The following is a 15,918-nucleotide window of genomic DNA, read 5'->3' on the forward strand; positions in this document are numbered from 1 at the left end:
ATTAACCTTGAATTTGTATCTATTGTTTGTTCTTGTATTGTTATGGTTGAAGCTGAAGTATTCATTGACAGGTAGGGCATTGCAATGTATGATTTTATATACTATACTTAGATTGGACCAAAGGCCGCATAGTTCTAGGTTTTCTAGGTCTAGAATTTCAAGTCTGGTGGCATAAGGTATTCTGCAATGAGTAGAGGAGTGGAGAACTCCTCTTGTGAAATATTTCTGGACTTTCTCAACTGTGCTAATATCAGATACATAATGTGGTTTTCAGACTGATGAGCTGTATTCAAGTATTGGTCTAGCAAATATTTTGTATGCTCTAGTTAGTAGTGTAATATTACCAGAGAAAAACCTACATAAGATTAGGTTAACAACTCTTAATGCCTTTTTGGCTATGTAGTTACAGTGGGCTCTAGCACTTAGATCATTAGAGATGAATATTCCAAGGTCCTTTACAGAGTTTGGATCATCAACAAGGTCTTGACTATTTAGCCTGTATTTTATTTTCTGATTTTTTTTGCCAATATGTAGGACAGAGCATTTATTTGTTGAGATTTGAAGTTGCCATTTGTTTGACCATTCTGATACATAGTCAAGGTCTTTTTGAAGGGTAGCAGTATTGTCTATGGTGTTGAATAGCTTTACATCATCAGCAAAAAGAACGCAGTTGCTCTTAATGTGATCACAGAGGTCATTTATGTAGAGTATGAAGAGAGTTGGTCCTAAAACACTGCCTTGGGGGACACCACTGTTGACAGGTAAAGAATTTGATAGGACGCTCCCAATTTTGACCATGTGTTGTCTGTTTGACAGGAATGCTTCTATCCAGTCATGCAGGTGTCCAGAGATACCGTAAGATTTTAGTTTTAGGAATAGTTTGGCATGTAGCACTGAATCAAAGGCTTTACAGAAGTCTATGTAGATTGAGTCTATAGTTTTGCCCTGATTGACTTGTGTAGTCCATATGTTTCTGCAATGTAAGAGTTGCAGATTACAGGATAGGTTTTTTTTCTGAAACTAAATTGTTTATTAGAGAGTAGGTTGTTTGTCTCTAAGCGGAGGATGATGGATTGGTTAATAATTGGTTCCATGATTTTACAGGTGACGCAGCATAAAGAGATTGGTCTGTAATTTTCAACTAGGCTGGGGTATCCCTTTTTGAAGATGGGGATGACCGTGGCTTGTGACCATAGTTTTGTTAAGGAGCTGGTCCTGAAAGATTTTTCAAAGATTATGCTTAGATATTCTGCTATGGCAGTGGATAGCTTTTTAAAGAAGTAGACACATATTCCATCCGGTCCAATAGATAGAGATGGTTTTAGATTGCATAGTGCTGTTTCAACATTGTCTTCTGTAAAATCAATATGTATTAGATCATTGTAGTTGTCTGTGGTTCGACTAGGAAATCCTGAGCATGATCTATTGCTGTTTACAAATACTGAGCCAAAGAATGTGTTAAAAAGGTTGGCTTTAATGGTGTCGTCATTGCAGTCTTTACCATTAGGTCCTTTCAGGGGTGGGATGGACCTTGAGTCTTTTAGTTTGTTGTTTACAAAATTGTAGAAAGCGCGGGTGGAATTGGTGAGTAGAATGTTTTCCTCTTGTTTAATGTGATAATTGGTTCATTCAATCTTTATCCGGTGACATAAATTTTTGTATCAGCTTTTGAAGTTGGCAACGTCACCAGCTTTGTTTTTCCACCAAAGTGATTTCTTTTTGGATTGAAGCTTCCTTATTGTTATGGGTAATTTGTTTTTCCTGGTTTTGGGAGTTGTTATTGGTACATATAGTTTGATGACTCTTTTGACTTCAAGTAAAAATATGTTGTAATGGTCTTCTACAGTATTGCATCCAGTGAATAGAAATTGCCAATCAAGGGATGAGAGATCGTTGTTTATAAGATCATAGTTGCCTTTTTTGAAGTTATAATTGGGGATTCCGTCATTGTGATGATTTTTGTGTGGATGTATGTTGAGACAAAAGTCAATCATGATTTGTGGCATTTCACAAAACCTTTATTTCTGAGTTTTGTGAATTTCTGATTCATGGTATGGTTTAAGAATTACACTGGAGAATAGCTAATTAGAAATTACAGAGATGTACCCAAGTAACATAAAAGCAGAAATAGATAGGCACACAGATGTTGCTTTTGAAATTTGAACTCCCTAGGCAGGAATCTGGGGGAAAGACTTGCAAAGGATATTCAAAAAAGAATGAATGAGTCTCAAGAGAGGACCAAGGATATGTGTTTTAACAGGGCCAATTCTTTTAGAAAGAGAAACTGTTGTGTCAGAATAGCTTGATAGCAGAACTAATTACTGAAAGAGGAAGTGGATAGGCTAAAACAGGATGCTTTAAATTGGATTTCTGCACAAATTAAAGGGTTGGATTCAACATCTAAACGGTACCTTTATGATTCTGTAATGTGTAGTGGAAGACTAGAAGCCATGTAAGTTGTTTAGATTTTTAAAAATTGTGATAATTTTTCATTTTGTGACCCTATCAGCCATCATTATACTGTAGTTTCTGAGATTCCAGATGTTGGATTTTTTTCTTTTTCTTTCATGTTTACAATAAGTTCAAATTTAAATAAAGATTGTATATAGTAAGTAGTAATAAGTTTCTCCATTTGAAAAAATAGAGACATGACATAATAAAGCCCAAGTAAAAGGTGACATATAACTTATGCATGTGCTACAACCTATCTGTTCTAGCTCTAGATAAAAAACACATTCCATTCATTGATAATGACTGGCTAAATCTCTAAACTAACAAAACCTTATAAAAAGGGAGACAAGGAACAGCTCTTTGTGGGCGCCCATCAGAGGTGGTATTCAGCTGGTTCTAACCAGTTCTGGAGAACCGGTAGTGGATATTTTGAGTAGTTTGGAGAATCGGCAATTACCACTCTGACTGAAGATTTTACAGTATCCTTCCACTGCCACACCCACCAAGACACGCCCACTGAACCGGTAGTAAAAAATGTTTGAATCCCACCACTGGCGCTCATCCGTAAGTATTTGAAAACTTTGGATTGGATAAATGTATAGTCTTTGACAGTGGTGGGATTCAATTTTTTTTTACAACTGGTTCTGTGGGCGTGGCTTGGTGGGCATGGCTGGGGAAGGATACTGTAAAATCTCCAGTCAGAGGTGGTATTTGCTGGTTCTGTGAACTACTCAAAATTTCCGCTACCAGTTCTCAATCATCTACTGATCTACTCAATCATCTACTCAATCATCTACTGATCATCTGGTGTGTTGCACTGAATTCCTGATTTAGGAAATGATCCACAGGAAAAGAAGGTGTTTGATCCTTGTGACACTGGGATAACAATTCGTTTATTGCAGAGTCCTTGGTAGTCTCCGAGTTGTTTTCTTGCAGACATTTCATTACCCAACTAAGAAATGTATCAGTGCTAGAAGGGAATGGAGTTTTCTCTGTTTATATACAAATCACTTGCCCTATCAGTGTTGGTTGGAATATTCTTGGAAATTCATTGATTAGGATATTGTTTACTTCTTTGTATTAATCTCTGCTTATCTGAGTGTTGATTGCTAGCCAACAGGTGATTGTTTTTTTAAATGGTGTGAAGATGTTGTTTATCTCTAAGTGCCTGTTTAATGGCTGAATTAATTTATTAAATTCAATAAAACACAATTTCATGTTTACAACACACGTGTTTGCTTTCTGCAGTACTGATGTAGATCTGATTAATAAAGCAGGGCTTTAGGTGGCATATTTCAAGCTAAAGTATTCCTATCACTTGATTCTTGAAGAAACTGTTTTGTAAGCTAACTCAAAACAGTGAGTTCTTTCTGATTTATAAAAAAAAAAAACTCCAAATTTTGAATCAGGCATTGCCTTCCTCTGATTCCACCGACAAGCCAAAGTACAGCATAGCCATCAATGGATAGTTGTGGAAAACATTTTTATTCAACTATGGTACTAGATTTGCATTAAGGACAGGATCTTTTTTAAAAATTATTTTTACAATTTGTAGCTGTGCATAAAATACTGGAAACACTGGGCCAATCCATTCAAATGTATACAAGGACTATGGCTTTTTTTTTTTCAATTAAAATAGGCAGAGGAACTAGTTAATACCAAGGAGGAATGGAATTCTTCCACTACTACTTGCTGGTAATGTTACTCATGAACTCACGCAGTAACAGGGGAATATGGTATAGATCAGGGCTGTCAAACTGGCACCCCTCAGGTGCATCACATGCAGACCATGCCCACCCTGGCTCTGCAAAGGCAAAAAATGTCATGATGTGTCACGTAACATCACGTGACGCAATCAAGTTTGACACCCATGATATAGATCCAAGATCCCTATCAATGGTTACTTAGTATGTGATTTGGAATCTGCTAGAAGCCAGGCTGATTGGTGACAGTTCTGCATCAATGCTCTGTAAGTTTCACTCATTATAATGCGTAAGCAGTTTTAATCTACTGCTGCATCTTGATACTTACAATAGTTGCTTCAGGGGAAAAAAATGAGGATTTGGTAGACAAAAATCAAGCTATATGATATTTTTCTCTTTTATTCCTGCACCAACTGATAAGTCGCTATCAGCCTCAATACTCATCATGGGTTGCATCTCTTAAAATAATGTTCAGATCAGAGGTGGCCACATTATGTTCAAGTCAATAATTTTCCCATACAATGTGAAATGAAGAGATACAAAATTGAGAAATTATTTTAGCTAAGTATACTAACCTAAGTCATATCAAATTAAACCTTTAGGGAATAAGGGAGAAAAGTGGATATTAAAAGCAGAGAACCCTGCTGCTACTCCCAAGCCCCTATAACAATTGAACCAAGGAAATAATATTTATTAGATAAGTAATGGAGAAACAAGATTTACCTTCATTTCCTTCTCCAGGTGGATGATAAAATGAGAGCCCAAGAGATATAATGGCTGCGATTTCCAAGATGATGAGAGTCACATCCTGTAATGCTTCCCAGACTAACTGTATGAAAGTTTTTGGCTTCTTTGGAGGTATAAAGTTTTTCCCAAAAATTAGCCTTCTTTTTTCTAGGTCAGCAGTAGTGCCAGGTAATCCTACAGATCAAGGAAACATTAATAGTGAGTGACAAGTCTTTTATTTATTTTTTAACCACAGTTTAAAATACAACCATTTTTGCTTTTATCATTTAGCATTTATAACTAATTAGACTTCCACTTTTGTAATTTTCTTTTGGCAAACTCATTCTCAGCTAATGTATCACAGAGACTTCTGTGGATTTGTAAAGCCATTTGAGAAGCACATTTCTTCTCTAGCTTTTCCGTTAGGCAAAGAGAATCATCAAAAAGCACAGGCAAACAATCTAACTTCCATTTATACAATATGCAGAAAAGAGGAAGCAAAACAAGAGATTAAACTAGCAAATAAATTTACAAAATTTCAACTATATTAGCAAAGTGATAGATAAAAATAGGTTCAGAATTTCCTGTCTATGGTTTTGTAACTAAGAAAAGTATTATAGGATGCATTTATTAATAATAAAATGTTACTGCTTGGTCAAGTTTTTTTTCCTTTTTCTCATTCTCCCAACTAAACCCACATTCAGAGTCTTACTCAATACTATTCCAGAACTTTCCTCAAATATTAAGGGATTGCTTTGAGAGAGAAAAAGCAGAAAGGAAGACTGAAAAAAGAAATCTGAGTCTTTTGAACCGAAAGTGTTTTCTATTAGTCATAAACAGATATAAAGCCACCCTGACAGTAGTAAGCATTTATATAACAGAAATGCAACATGTAATATCCAGTGTATTAAGGTTGTCGTGCTATACCTAGGAATATATAACTGTTATTCTCTTTACAAATATGCCAGGAAATATGCAAAGCCATTCATTAATGTCAAGACTGAAAGAGAAACTGAAATTCAGCTGTCTTAAAGTAGTTATATTTCATCCTAATATTCAAGTCAATCCAAACTCCAATTCTCTTCATATAATTAATCGTTGTCATTTCCTCTGGCTACTGCATAGTTTATTGCATAGTGCATTAAAAAACCAATCAGGAGATAAAGTGTTGATCCTACAAGGAAATGTTATTATAAACAGTTGCAGAGAAATATATTGAAGTAAGATAAACAACATGATTTCAGGGGATGTTTGCTGTATATTTTAGGTGTGAGCATCTCTAAAATGGAAAATACAGGGACAGCTGCTGGTAAGCACAACTTCTTTAAAGAACTTTAAGTAAGTGATTTGTAAGTGATCTTTATGGATCTCTTCCAATGGCAGTATCAATTAGAAATGTGGCTGCCCTTCAAAAGACATCATTTGATATTATTTTTCCAACAAAGAGAAATCTTTGTGCTTGTATACCTCTGGATACAGTCAGGAATAGATTACAGTAAGAGTTAGAAAAATGTGCATCTTCTTTAATAGTTTGACAAGAAATGCTTCGTAACATTTCCACATTCAGAAACACTTTTTCCAAAGGATTTGTACAAAACTCAACATTAAGTTAGACCCATTGCTCTGAAAACAGACTACATGGAAGCTACTGCACAAGAATGTTCATATTTCCAAATTAACTTTGTAAAAGTGCTGAGAAAAATTCACAGGCATATGGTAAAAAGCCGTGAGTAAACAATTAAATAAAATTGGAGTAACAAATGTAATTATTATATTGCAATGTATTTGGAAGTACTTAAATGGTAAGTCAATTAAAGCTTATTATAGGGCAACACAGTGTGATCATCAGTTACCCTTAGATCAGGGCCGTCAAACTCGCAGGCCAGATGTATCATGCAATGGCCACGCCCACGCCCAGTTTAACAAAGGGGGAAAAAGTCCCAATATGTCATGTGATGCCACTGTGATGTGAGTTTGACACTCTTGCCCTAGATGCTTGAGAAATATCAAGCTTCCTGCCCAAAAAGCATACATGCTACAAACACCAATCTCTGGCATCATCTTCATGTACACAATGATTCTCTCCATCACCCTACCATGTTTCTTTTTTTAAAATTTTTATTGGTTTTTAAGACGAACATAGACAAATAAAACATGAAAGCACCAAGCCATCTTCCATATATATACATACAGTGTGCCGGTTGGTTTACAAATTGTTTTGTGCTTCCATTTCGTAGTCTTCAATTACAATTACATTGTATATATTCTCATTATTTCAATCAAGTACTAAATACATTAATATCACTGTTAATCAATCATTTGACTATAGTTTTATTCATTCATGTTTTACGAATAATCATATTTTACTTAAATTGTTTTGTGACAGTTCATATTATCATCTCAAATCTATCCTACAATCATTTTGTAGATGTAATAAGAAAAGAATACATCTTTATATATTTATTATTTTCTAAGAATCTACATATTTCATTACCATGTTTTATTTTCTAACCATTGATAGAATAGATCCCAGATTTTATCGTTTATCATCCTGTTCTCTGATTTCAAATGTCAATCTACTCATTTCAGCACATTCCAATATTTTCTTAATGATTTCCTCCTGTGATGGTATTTTCCCATTTTTCCAGTTTTTAGCAAATACAATCCTAGCCGCTGTTAATACATTTACAGTCAGGTATTTCAAGTCTTTGCTATATATTTCAGGTAAAATTCCCAATAAAAATATCTCTGGTTTCAAATCTATATTCTTTTTTGTCATTTTTTCCAACCACATGTGGATTTTAGTCCAATATTTTTTAGCATCTGCACAAGTCCACCACATATGGTAATATGAGCCAGGTGTCTGATGACATTTCCAACATTTTTTTGATTTGTTCTTGAACATTCTTGCTATTCTTGTCGGGGGAAATGCCACCTGTAAAACATCTTACACAAATTTTCTTTATATGCTGTTGACATTGTCATTTTATAATTTTGAGACCACAATTTTTGCCATTTCTCCAGATCAATCCCATATCCAAAATTCTTCCCCCAAGCAATCATTGTTTCTTTAACTTGTTCTTCTTGTTTAATTTCTAATAAATATCCATACAATTTTTTAATCATCTTTTCATCAGTACCTGTCAAAATCTTATCTAGATCAGTCAGTTTATCATAGAAACCTTCTGTTTTAGAGTCTTTATCATACCTTGAATGTATCTGCGCATATGAAAACCAATTCATCTTTATATCTTGTTCCTCTAATTTTTGTATAGATTTAAGTTCACCCTTTTCATTCAATATTTCACCATATCTAACTGTTTGTTGCTTTTTATATATTATAGGATAAGAAAATGCTTCAATAGTTGATAGCCAGACTGGAATTTTCAAATAACATTGTCTTTTAGTCTTCTCCCAGTTTAACCCCAGAGACTATATATATAATGTCTTCTAAAATATCCCTGTGATTTAGTTCCTTTATACCATAGAAAAGCATGCCACCCCAACAACAGAGCATGTCCTTCTAATGTCCACAATCTAGTGTTCCTTAATCTTATCCATTCCTTAACCCACATCAAATTTGTAGCTTGGTAATACAACTCCCAATTAGGCAAATCAAATCCTCCTCTTATTCTAGCATCTTGTAAAAGCTGTAGCTTTATTCTCGCTTTCTTTCCTTGCCATATATATTTCAACATGATTTTATTTAAATCTTCAAAGTAATCTTTTCCAAGCCTAACTGGAATTGTTTGGAACAAAAATAAAATTCTGGGTAGTATATTCATCTTGATTGTTGATATTCTCCCTATTAACGACAGTTGTAAATTTTCCCATTTCGCCAAATCTAATGCTATCTGCTGCTTAAGTTTGATATAATTATTCTCTTTTAGTGTACTGCATCTTGCTGTCAAATGTATCCCCAAGTACTTAATCTTATTCGTTACCTGAATTTTCAATAGATCTGCCAGTTCTTCATTTTGTCTTGATAGCATATTCTTTGTCAAGATCTTTGTCTTATCTTTATTTTCAAACCAGCCACTTTTCCATATGCCTCTATCTTTTCAATCAATTTTGATGCTGTTTCTAGTGGGTCACCCCCCCCCCCCCCATGTTTCTTAAAAACATTCTTAAAAACTAAATTTGGTAGATGGCTGCTGCTAAGTATGCAAGAAAATGAGGCAAGATAAGCCACCCAACAAGGATGTCTCAGATTCCCACACTAAATAATTAAATAATGAATAGAAAATGACCTGCAGATATGTGCAATTTAATGGCAGTATACAGCAAATAGAGATGATAACTGGTAGTATTATTTTGCAATATGAATACACAATTCTGACTAGAATGAAAGAATTCCTCCTTTAGAAATAAAAACAAAAATTGACATCAATGAAGATTTACTGAAAAGTAGTTAAGACACAGTTTATTGATACTAATATCTTCAAGCTTTCTTCTAGCTCATAAATCTTTTAATTAATACTACCTAGTTGTCATAATTCCATGTGGTTAAGATCCAGAATTACTTAAAAGATCTGGCACAGAGCCTGGCTTGACTTTACTGTAATTCTACATGTACTTATTGAAGTGAAAGCTCAACTGAATACAAGTTTAAAATTGTGTTATTTTCCTATTATTTGGAAACATGTCAAGACAACAAGAAAGACAAAAATCATCTATCCAACTCAGTCATCTTTCTTTGGAGATCCACCACATTACAGTAACCCATAATAGTGGTTGCATCTAGGTAATCTTTTACCACCTTTCTGATACATTTTGTTCAATATTTGATAGATTCCCTACTATTCGTTTATCTCTTTCCTTCTTTTTTCCTCTTCATGTGTCTTAATATCTCTTTCCATTGAGTTTTACTAAGAAAATATATATATTTGTGAAATGTGAAAAAGGGTGGTGTAATGAAGCATTCTGTGGAGTAATGGAAGCTCTTGAACTACCATTATTCATTTATTGACAAAGTGTCATGGAAGAATTCTTTTTAATCAGTACAGTTTTCTGAGATTGGATGTGCTTCACCTCACAATGAAGAGATCAGTAATTCTTTTAGAATTATTTAGAGAATCTTATCAACATACTATTTTTTATAAAAGTTGATGTCAACTTTTAACCACCATATAGACAGACCTTCTCTAGGATAAATGTTGTACACAATCAGTTATTTCTTAGTAATTCCAAAAGTTGTATATTCATAGACAAATTGCTTTATAAACTTCTTCCACTGGATTGAGTTTTATAGTCTTTATAGATATGAAATGTTTGTGCACCACTGAGTCACACAAGACTGTGACAATATTTAGTAGAAATATAATACATACGTAAGTGTGGAGGGCTGCATACTTAATCTCCACTGTAAGGAATTTATAGTATCTCTATATTTTAATTAAATCTCACAACTGGTATGCTATGGTTCAATTATCCAGTTCTACTAATAGCTGCAAGAAACACTGTGTCTCATACACACATATCAAGGTGTCTTAAAGATGTCTGCTTGCACATATATAATACAATATTTATTTCACACTGCATGTATTTACCATTGCAATTCATGAGGCTTTTCCCTGTTTAGGAATCAAGAGGAAATATGGGAACTTGAATTCAAACACTGAATTAATCATATAAACTTTATAGCATTTCTATATTTCATTATATTTTTTTATTATTTAATTGCCAGGAAATATTTAGAAAGGGATTAGTAGTACAGAAAAATGCAATTTTTGCCAATTCCTCTCTCTATTCTCTAGTGGCTCTTGAAAATCTGTTCCAAAATAGTTGGAAAACATTCAGGAACAACATAAAAGGTGGCAGAGACCCCTTGGGGGAGAGGGGAAGGAGGCAGAATAGGGGAAATTGCCTGCCATTAGTAACAAATCTCACCAGATTGACAGTTCTGGTGAAACCCCATGACAGCCAGTACGATGTACATTCTAAACCAATCTGTGGACAATATCACACTAAACACCTTTGAAAGCAGAATAGACAAAGCCCATTTCAGTTCCTATATCAATCTTCTTGTTTTCTAAAGTAGAACTTTTTCACACTGAAACTACTCCACTACTCCAACTAATACCGCCACTGCCTTTATACATCAGCATCCTCTCAGCCCTTTACTTGTCCTTAAGAAAGCTCTTTACAGAAATGATTCAACATTCTAGTGCTCAATTAGCTGTCATAAAACAAACAAAGTAATCCAGAATTAATCACTCAGGGAACTCTTCACATGCAAGGGACAGCCTCATTCAAGTTGTAACAAAAATAGAAATGTATGTTCAATAATCTTGTTACTTCAAAAGTCCCTAATATTTCAAGCTAACATTAGGAGAAGGGGCATTGGTCCTACCTGAATGCTTCTTCTCGGGGGGCCGAAGGGAAAATCCAGGATGAGTAGTCTCTAGTCTCCTAGCTCTGCAGACTGAGTTAAAAACTGAGGACACACCCCCTGGTAACGGTCCCCAGTTCTGAACGATGTTGAAGCGAATTCAGCTGCTCCTTGTCTTCGAACAGATAGTTCATTGATACTGTGAAAAAAAGGAACATTTCCTCCCTATTCTGACAGGGTGGCACTGGATTCTCCCTTCGGCCTCCCAAGAAGAAGCGTTCAGGTAGGACCAATGCCCCTTCTCCACTGAGCCGAAGGGAGAATCCAGGCTGGGACATACCAAAGCTGGGTGATGGCTGTCCTATGGGTGGGAGCTGGATGGGTCGGAAGTCCCCACCTCTAGATGCAGAGAACAGTTAGTACCTGCAGGACACCTCCGCTGAGGCAAAGGAGTCAATTTTATAATGTCTTATGAATGGGGTCACCGATGACCAGGTCGCAGCTCTACAAATGTCCAGAATTGATGCCTGCATTGCCCAGGCTGCGGTGGTCACTGTACTTCTGGTTGAGTGCACTGTGATCCTCCTGGAACCCTCCTGGGTTCTGTAACTCATAGGCTCTTGCAATGCAGGCTCTGAGCCAGCGACCTACTGTGGACGGTGTCACCCTGAGACCTAAAGTTGACGGCTGAAAGGAAACAAACAGGGCTTCCGTCTTCCTAAAAGAAGTTCTTTCAATGTAAATACGGAGGGCCCTCCTAATGTCCAAGGTGTGCCATTTTTTCTCTAGTGCATGGTAGGCTCAAGTCAGAAATTAGGCAAAATCAGCTCCTGGGAACGATGGAATAAGGAGTTCACCTTGAGCAGGAAGGTAGGGTCCAACCACAGAACTACCCTGTCTGCATGGAATACGCACAGATCCTGATGGATAAGGCCGCCAACTCCAAAATACGCCTGGCCGAGGTAATGGCCACCAAGAATACCACCTTGCATGTGAGAAGGCGAAGGCAGACTTCACATAAGGGTTCAAATGGGGGAGAAGTTAGTGCCTGCAGGACCTTAGGCAAATCCCAGGTGGGGTAGCGGTGGACCACCGGTGGCCTCAGATTCATGACCCCCCTAAGGAAGGCTTTCACCCTAGGATGTTGGGCCAGAGAAGTAGAGCCCTTGATCGAAATCACCGAAGCCAAGGCAGCCACCTGTCTCTTCAAGGTATGGGGGGCAAGACCTTTGTCCAACCCATTCTGCAGGAACTCTAATACCTTTGCAACAGAAACCCCAGTGGGTTCCAATTGGTGACAAGTGCACCAACTGCAGAAAATCTTCCATGTTGTGTTATATATCCTGGTCGTGAAAGGTCTTCTGGCCGCCTGGATGGTCTGAATGACCTTTGTGGAAAACTTCTCCCGTTTCAAGATCCCCCGCTCAAGCGCCAGATAGTCAACCGAAACCCAGCTGGATCTGAGTGCTCGATTGGGTCCTGGCTGAGGGAGATCTTGCACAGGAGAATTCTCCAGGGTCTGGCAACTGACAGGTCCATCAAGTTGGCAAACCAAGGACGCCTGGGCCAGTAAGGAACTACCAACAGAACTTCTGCCCTTTCTATCAGTACTTTCCTGATTGCCTCCAGAATCAGGGGAAAGGGGGGAAGGCATACAATAGCTCCTGGGGCCACCTGCACCGGAGAGCATTGACCCTTTCTGCTCCTTGGGCAGGGAATCGAGCAAAGAACCTCAGGAGGTGCATGTCCTCTGGTGATGCAAAGAGATCCAGAATTGGGCAGCCGAAGCATTCCATCATCTCCTGGAATAGACTGGGATGCAGTCGCCATTCTGACTGGTCAACTGTGGCCCTGCTCAACCAGTCTGCCTGCACATTGGATACTCCCGAGATATGTTCTGCTTATAGGGACAACAGGTTTCTCTCCGCCCACCTGCACAATTGAGTTGTTTCCTGCATTAGAGATCTGGAGCATGTGACCCCCTGCCAGTTTATGTGGGCCTTGGTAGCCACATTGTCCATGAGAAGAAGCACATATCTCCCCACCACCTCTTGCCTTAGATCCTTGAGCACTAAGCGAGCAGCCCTGGGCTCTAGCCAATTTATGTTGTGGGCAAGCTCCTCTCGTGACCACCTCCCCTGGGTGACCTGGGCTCCCAAGTGGGGCCTCCAACCATAGAGACTGGCATGGGTGATGATGGTAATCCTCTGGGGTTCCCTGTACAAGCATCCCTGGTCCATGGCTCGGGACTGCCACCAATGGAGGGAATGAAGAACTGGTAAGGGGACGTGAACCCTCCTTGGGGAGTCACCCTTGCTCTCCCTCTGCAAGGGAGCAGGAACCACTGAAGGGTTCGGACATGGAAGCGGGCCCATGGGACAATCCCTATGCACAATATCATCTTGCCGAGAAGTTGAGACAGCAAGATGATAGGTGCCTCTCTGGAAGACAGGATCAGCAACGTAACTTCCCTGATACTGTCTCAATGCTCCTATGAGAGAAAAACCTGTCTGGCCAAGGTGTCTATAATGGCCCCCAAATGCAAGATCCGAGTCGATGGTACTAGGTGGCATTTGTCCAGGTTTATCGAGAACCAATGCTCTCAAAGAATCCTGATTGTCAACATCAGATCCTCCTCTGCCTGGAGTCTGGAAGAGGATGCTATCAGGATGTCATCCAAATAGCACTGGATCCTTATGGATAAAGTTCTGAGGTGTGCCGCTACCACTGCCAAGAGCTTGGTAAAAGTCCAAGGGGTTGATGACAGGTCAAACAAAGAGCCCTGTATTGAAAATGGCAGCCGCAATAGCAAAACCTCAGGAACTGACGGTGGTTGGGGTGTATGGGCACATGGAGGTAAGCCTCTGTCAAGCCTACCGAGGCCAAAAAATCTCCCTCCAGCAGTCCCTCTAGAATGGAGTTGGGGGAGTGCATCTTGAACCTTCGGTAGATTAGATATCTGTTGAGCCCTTTCAGGTTGAGGATTGCTCCCCCCCGAGGCCCTTGGAATCACAAACAACATTGAATAGAAACCCTGTCTCTCCTGGTCCACCAGAACCAACTGGATAGCACCAATGTCCAGCAGATGGTGGATTGCTGATTCCATGAGATCCCTCTTTGAGCAATCCCTGGAGATGGGGCAGCACACAAAGGCTCTTGGGGGAGAGGAGAAAAACTCTAGAAAGAGACCTGAACGTAAGGTTGACAGGATCCAAGCGTCCATCGTGGTCTGTTCCCACCTCTGCCAGAACAGTCCCAGATGGCCCCCTATGGGGGATGAGGCTCAGGCATCACTTGTTGCACCTGAAGGGTCTGTTGGGACTCCTAAAGGACCTTTTGCCCTCTTGCCTCTGACACCCTCTGGCAGCAAAGGCCTGTCTATCGGCCTGAGTGGAGGATCTCTGGAAAAAGGGCCAACTTTGACAGGTAAAGCCTGCCCCAGCTTCCTCCCTGTTTAAAGGAGGGCTTCCTGTAGTAGGGATGAGACCTGTAATCAAAGAACCTTCTCTGGGAGGGCAGAATCTTTCACTTGTCCCTGGTTTCCATCAAAAAGGGATCCAGGGCTTCCCCAAAAAGCCTCTCTCCCTTAAAGAGAGCTGACACCAGCTTCCATTTGGATCTGACGTCCAGCTGCCAATTTCTTAGCCAGAGAAGCCTGTGTGCTGTTATGGAAGAGGCCATGGCTCTGGAAGAAAATTTGGCTGATGTGAGGGTGGCATCAGCAGTCAACTGATGCACCCTGAGATCCTCAGGTGGGATTCTGTCCTGTAGCTGCCTCAGCCACCACAAATAGGCCCGTAGAACATCCTCCGCATCAGGTGGGATGACAGATGAGGAAGCTAGGGCTACCACTGGGCCATCTACCTTTGGCACTTCCATAATATCCAAAAGGTCTTTGTCCATATTAAATAAGGTAGACTCAGACCCACTGGGGCAAGTGTACATCCCAGGGGACTCCCACTGCTTTTTGATCAGGTTCAGAAACATCTGGGGCACAGGTACAGCATCCACCACAGATGCTTTCTCAGTGAACAGGAAATCCTCCTGATCCTCTCCTTCGGTGGGAAGGTCCTGAGTGACCGTGTCCTTTTTGAGATGAGACATGTTCTTGGCCTTAACCAGCAGAGTCTTGAAAAGACCCGGCTGGAAAATGGCCTTAAAGGAGGGGGAACCTGCTACCTCCGACTCCTCATCCGAAAAATCCCTTTCTGGAAGGGGGTCCCTCTCGGAGCCATAAATTTGGCTGGTTTCTGAAGGGGAGGCTGAGCGCTCTCTGAAGTGGACCGGCTGTTCAGCAGAAGCCTGCCCCTGCCCCCGCAGGACTCCTCTGCTAGGTTCCAAATAAGACAACTGGCGTAGCTGGTTGACCTCTTCCTGCAATTCCTGTCTTATTGTCTGGGAGATCCAGGCTCTCATGAAGGATGGCATTTCTTGCATTTGGGTCTCCTCCGGTCGTAAGCTAGCTGCTGTAGGTGTAAAGGTGGCTGCAGGCACAGGTCTGGTTCCACTGGAGACTTGGTCTGCAGGTGATGCCATCAAGAACCCCTGAAGCGGCTCAGAAAAATTTTAAGTGGTCTCAGCCCTGATTTGGAGGTTACCATGCAAATCGTGGGTACTTGAGCCCCCAGAGACCAAGCTGTTATATACTGCCTATCTGCCAGTTGGTCTGGCTGCCTGTCATCTTGAGGAGGCAAAGTTTGAGGGGTG

At 39.5% G+C, this 15,918-nt stretch overlaps 1 protein-coding gene across 7 annotated transcripts in view; it reads right to left on the bottom strand.

Moving 5' to 3' along the window:
* The window catches only part of ATP2B2 (ATPase plasma membrane Ca2+ transporting 2), a 376,645-nt gene that overhangs the window by 102,928 nt on the left and 257,799 nt on the right, over positions 1 to 15,918 (bottom strand). For all 7 annotated transcript variants that reach the window (XM_026724451.2, XM_087923958.1, XM_087923957.1 and 4 more), the window contains exon 4: positions 4,878 to 5,075. In XM_026724451.2, coding sequence (XP_026580236.1) covers positions 4,878 to 5,075 — 198 coding nt within the window. The remainder of the gene's footprint in view (positions 1 to 4,877; positions 5,076 to 15,918) is intronic.

The sequence above is a fragment of the Pseudonaja textilis genome, chromosome 2 (genome assembly GCF_049901715.1).
Source record: "Pseudonaja textilis isolate UNSWEBS1 chromosome 2, rPseTex1.2, whole genome shotgun sequence".
Lineage (NCBI taxonomy): Eukaryota > Metazoa > Chordata > Lepidosauria > Squamata > Elapidae > Pseudonaja > Pseudonaja textilis.